Below are 5,569 nucleotides of genomic sequence, written 5' to 3' on the forward strand. Positions count from 1 at the left end.
TTTTCTCAGGAAATTCTCAACTCCCCTCAACCACCAAAGGTTAAGAGTGTACTTGTGGGTGCCTACGATGGTATAGGAAACCCGAAAGAGTACATCACTTCGTATCGAAATCTAATGTATTTGCAAAGTGTGGACGATGCCACATGGTGCAGGTGCTTCCCCACCACCTTTAAGGGCGTGGCGCAGGACTGGTTCAACATTCTACCGGCCAGATGCATCAATTGTTTTACCACCCTCAGTCTATTGTTTGTTGGAAACTTCTCATACAACATTCCCCCAAGGAAGACCAGCTTGAACCTAACAACAATCGTTCAAGGAAAGAATAAAGGACTGTGTTCGTACGTCTAGAGGTTCAATCAAGAAAAAGCCCAAATTCATATCATGCCATATGAAATGGCCTATTCAGAATTTCTCCGGGGGTTAAGGCATAATGGTTTCAAGTTTGATTTATTTAGGAAAAAGATTCGGACAAACGCAGGCGTACTGCGGGAGGTCAAAGCCTACATTGAGGCATCTGAATTTTGTTCGCTTACCAAAGCAAAACAGCCGGCCAAGGGGGCTTAGAAGAAACAACTTTCTCAGCAAGACTTGGCCGGAAAGAAAAAAGAAGGAAACAAGCGGAAGGAAGTCTGGGCGGCTGACACCCTAACAGCCGAAATCAAAGAAGTTCAAGATGTACGAACCACAGTACGAGTTCAACAAGGATTGTTACTCAATCCTGATGAAAATCAAAGATAAATTTGAGTTCGAGAAGCCCCAACTACTAAGATGTCTGGCCCAGTACCGTAACAAGAACAAATATTGTCATTACCACAAGGACGTGGGACATGACACCAATGAATGCATTAACTTGAAAAGATTGCTGGATAAACTAGCCGAAAAGGGCATGTTGAATTCGTACGTCTTGAAGTCGAAATTCATGTACACTTAGACAGATAACAAGTGCGAGAAGAAAAAGCAAGCTGATAGGGAAGATGATGGAAAAAGCACTGACTCTGATTTTGTGGCCGTTATATGAAGCGGCTTTGCCACAGGCGGCCATACAATGAAGGGAATCAAGAAAGACTCTTGGAAACTTGGGAATGTAGTGCACGCCGAGGGGGTGAAGGACGAGCCGTTCTCGAAAGTGACAGTCTGCGAGGCAAACCGAGGCGAGATAAGAGCCCCTAACAATGACCCCATGGTATTCATCATGAAGGTGGCTAATATGAAGGTTGGTCGGGTGCTAGTTGATACGGGTAGCTCGTCCGACATAATTAACCTAAGATGTTTGAAAAATTTGAAGTTTCTAGAAAATGGCCTCCAGGATATCTCCCATCCGCTTGTTGGGATTGGTGGGAGTATCATATACCTGGTAGGACGGATTGATTTATCCGTCCGATTTGGGAAAAAGGGAGAAGGAAGGGACATGGTTGTCCGCTTCCTGGTGGTTAAAGAGCTTACAGGCTACAATGCCGTTATCGGCCGTCCGACCTTAACAGCAGCCAAAGCAGTAATTGTACCCCACTTAATGCTAATGAAGTTCGAGAGGACGGACAGAAAAATTGGTACCATTTATGGTATCTAAAAAATGGCCAAGGAATGCAATCAGCTGGCTGTGAAGCCAACAGTTATGGGACGACAACGGTCGTCTGAGCCAAATTTCAAAGAAGGGTTACTCCAAACAAAGCAGGTCGACCAGAAGTGCATCAAGAAAGAAAAGGCATAACAGCTAACGGTCGTCGGTCGGCTAGAAGAGTTAAGGCTGTAGCCGGCTGGTGACCATACGGACATAGTACTTGATCCATCAACCTGATCGAACGGTTAAGGTGGGCACTATGGCCATGGGCTTCCTAGGAGACGATCTAATAAAGCTGTTAAGAGAATTCAAGCATGGTTTTGCATTTGAGGTTCATAAGATGCCGAGCATAGATCAAAGTCTAGCCGTCCACAAGTTGGTGGTAAATCCAATGATGAAGCCTGTTGAACAGATGAAGAGAAATCATGGAGAAGAAAGGAATCAGGCGGCCGCAGTAGAAGTTAAGAAGCTGTTGGACGCCAATTTCATTCAGCAATGCTACTACCGTGATTGGGTAGCAAATGTAGTTCTGGTAAGGAAGCCTAATGGAACATGGAGAATGTGCATGGACTACACTAACCTCAACAAGGCGTGTCTTAAGGATAGCTTTCCCCTGCCTAAAATCGACCGACTGGTCGATTCAATGGTTGGACACGTCCTGATGAGCTTTATGGACGCATACCTCGGATTCCACCAGATACCCTTGTGGGAAGAAGACCAAGAGAAAACGACATTCGTGACCGAGCAAGGTCTGTACTGCTACAAAGTAATGCCATTCGGCCTTAAGAATGCCCTAGCCACTTTTCAGAGACTTGTCAATACTGTGTTTAGAGATCAAATCAGCCGAAATATGGAGGCGCTCCAATGTTCCCCTGAGAAGAAGAAGGAGATTCTTTCAGAGACTGCAACTCAGCCGGGTCTATGACCAAGTTGGCAAATTGGGGAAAGCGAAGGCTAGGATCCTGTTTGGACGCTTCCCTTGCCTCTGACATTCCTCGAATGCGACGGTCACTTCGACCGTCGAACATTCGCTGCCACTAACTGTGGCAGTGTTTCTGTTTGTGTTTGTGGTGGTGGCTTTCTCCCTGTCCATGTTATTTTCATTGCGAGGGACTTTAGGGTTTATCAGACTGCCGTGTGGGTTTCTTTCGGCGTACTTGTCGTACGTCTGCCTCGTTCGGGCCATTTTCAACTGCAAGGATAGAGAAGAGTAGGTGGATGAGAGTTGGTACACACTAGAAATGGACCCACTCCATGAAGGAGTCAGCTCATCTCCGTCCACTCTAGTCTCCTCAGTCCCAGGGCGAACGGCCGGCCTCATGAGGAGAAACAGACGAAGCTGAGTGTTGAGCCAGGTTTAAACAAAAAGAAAAACTAAGGCCAATAAAAAGAGAAGTAAGAAGAATAGTCGGCCTTAGTTGACCAGAAACTCTGGAAATCCTTGAAAGTCTTGGAAGTTGACCGGAAAACTCAAACTTTGTGATCGGAGAGTTCAATCATACGGCGAAACTCTTGAAGATTCAGGGAAGAAGTCACTTTCTCTCTCTAAAAGCTCTGACATCTCTCTAAAATTCTCAAAGTTCCAAAGTAAGAAAATGAAGTCAAACACCTGATGAGTGTCATTTATGGCACTCTTAGGCTAGGTTTTCTTTATAGTTTTATTCTCATTTTTAGTCCTTTTTGCCTTGTTTTTACATAATAATGCTTGCTTTGCGTGTTTGTGTGTAAGTTTAGAGAAATGCATGCTTTGAATGGTTTTCTTGTCATTTTGTTCATTTCTCGACTATTTCTCTCGCTTCTTTGTTTCCTTGACTTGTTTTGTAGGTGTGTTGAGTTTCCCAAGGTTTGATCACTAAGGAGAAAACTCGAGAACATTCAAGAAAGTTAATGAAGCTAAGTTCGGGATTCCAAATACGCAATTCAATCTAGCTCCGCGAGCTCGAGGGCCTTGGAAGTAATGCTTTGGCTTGAGGCATTCAAATGCTTGGAAGATAAAGGAGCTGCCCTTCTCACGAGCATCGCCTCGAGTGGACCAATGATAGGGATGCTTGGGAGCGTGGAGATTGATCGAGCAAGCAAAGAAGGCAAGGCTACGAGCACCGAGCAGGGGTGCGCGCGCGACACAGGGGGTGCATGCGTGCGGCTTGGTGGTGCACACGCACCAGGAGCCCCGCCCCCTTCGCTCGTTTATGATAATTCTTTCCTTTGAATTTACTTTTATTTTAATTTCCCTTAATTCTTGAATGTTTGATTTGAATTTCATTCTTTGCTTTACAATTTGTTAAGTGATTGAATTTCATCTTGATTATTCTTGAAATGAATATGATTGTTTCTGAATTTGTTTTGTTTTTCAATTTCACCATGATTAGTGAGTAGATTAGTAGCTAGGGATAAGGGGAAGCATGCTTGATTGATGATTTTTGCTAGTCGATGAACCTTGATTGATTGAATTGTTGCAATTAAATTGGTTGACATAGTTGTGCATGTGATTAATTAGACTAGGAGTTATCAACCTATTAGATTAATCTAGATTGCATTGCAAATTTTAATGACATGAACCCTTGATTTGAGAATTGCTTTAATTGATTGAAATTGATTGTGATTTTCCTAGTTAGCCATTCATAGGGAACCCTAGCTTGGCTTATAGAAGATAGCTCTTGAATTCCTTTGATTGCAACTATTGTTTGTCCTTTGCAATGTTTGAATTTCTTGAGTGATCCTTCAATTAGCATAATCATTGAGCTTTCATGTGGAACCTATATCCCTAGTGTTTAGTATATCAAATTTCTAGATTTATCTATTTTTTTTATACCTGAGTTACCAACCACATCTTCCTACATTCTTCGAAGTAGCTTGACCTGGGCAATAGCTTGCACCTACTCCTTTCTTTGGGTTTGACCCTTGACATACTATATACTCGTATTAGGTTGGTCGAGTGTTTATAAATTTTGTTTGGCTCTAGGAAAAAGGTAGAAAACGACCTACTTTTCCCTATGTCAAAAATGGCGCCGTTGTCGGGGAATGATATTGGTGCTTTGTTATAGTTATTGAGTCTATTTCATCTTTAATTGAAAATAAAAAAAGATTTTCTTTTAGGCTACACTTGTAGCCGCGCTACTAACCATTTCTTTTGAGATTTTATGCATAGAGCACGTGGCCGTTCACTAGTGCCATTTGATCCGGAAATTGAGATAACTATTGCAAGGTTAAGGGGTGCTAGACGATCTTTGAGCCCTAGCATTTCAAGTGAAGAAGAACCACAACATGAGGAACAAGCAAGAATGGGAGAAAATATAAGGGTGGCGTTGAAAGAATTGGGGATTCCCGGTGCATGTAGATTTGAGAGTGGGATTTCTCCACCTACAACACCAGCAAATGACTTTGAAATAAGGCCGTCAATGATCACTTTGATAGAGAGGCGACAACTTAGTGGGGCCAAGCATGAAAGCCCGCTAAATCATCTCACGGAGTTCGAAAAGTATTGCAATACCATCAATGTGAATGGAATTTCCCAAGAATTCATCCGCTTAAAGCTTTTTCCCTTTCACTCATAGGGCGTGCCTTGGAATGGCTAGACAAGGAGGTCAAGCCGAATTCTCTAAGGACATAGGATGAAGTGACCAAGGAGTTTCTATCCCGTTTCTATCCACAAAAGAAAACGGCGGAGGCTAGAGCTTTGATTCAAGGTTTCAAGCAAAATCCTAGTGAGAGTCTCTATGAAGCATGGGAGAGATACAAAGAGTATCAAAGAGAATGTCCTCACCACGAAATTCCTACTTACCAGATTATTCAAATTTTCTATGGAGGCCTTAGTCCTCAAGGAAAATCATGCTTAGATGGAGGAGCCGAAGGTCCCATCATGAACAAAACGGAAGAGGAAGTGGTAGACATAATTGAAGACGTAGTGAGGTACTATAGAGATTAGCAAGATGGAGAAAGAGAGTCAACTAGCAAGAGTAGCTCTTCTGTGTACTCGGTTGATCATCTAAATGCAATCAACAATCTATCCTC

The 5,569-nt window shown here is 43.0% G+C and overlaps 1 protein-coding gene and 1 non-coding gene across 2 annotated transcripts; one reads left to right on the forward strand and one right to left on the reverse strand.

Moving 5' to 3' along the window:
* Window positions 1-1,045: 1,045 nt before the first annotated feature.
* Window positions 1,046-1,567, forward strand: LOC145588719 (uncharacterized). Its single transcript, XM_081645330.1, has one exon. It carries the CDS (start codon window positions 1,046-1,048, stop codon window positions 1,565-1,567), a length of 522 nt encoding a protein of 173 aa, XP_081501456.1.
* A 3,656-nt stretch (window positions 1,568-5,223) lies between these two features.
* LOC145590274 (small nucleolar RNA R71) lies at window positions 5,224-5,329 on the reverse strand. The gene has a single exon (XR_014101910.1). It is a non-coding gene; the product is annotated as a small nucleolar RNA R71 (small nucleolar RNA).
* Between the last annotated feature and the right edge of the window lie 240 nt (window positions 5,330-5,569).

The sequence above is a fragment of the Chenopodium album genome, chromosome 17 (genome assembly GCF_948465745.1).
Source record: "Chenopodium album chromosome 17, dcCheAlbu1.1, whole genome shotgun sequence".
Classification (NCBI taxonomy): Eukaryota; Viridiplantae; Streptophyta; class Magnoliopsida; order Caryophyllales; family Amaranthaceae; genus Chenopodium; species Chenopodium album.

Excerpts from the sequence above, each read along its gene's own strand:
- LOC145588719 (XM_081645330.1), top strand. The coding sequence starts at position 1,046 with ATGAAGGGAATCAAGAAAGACTCTTGGAAACTTGGGAATGTAGTGCAC.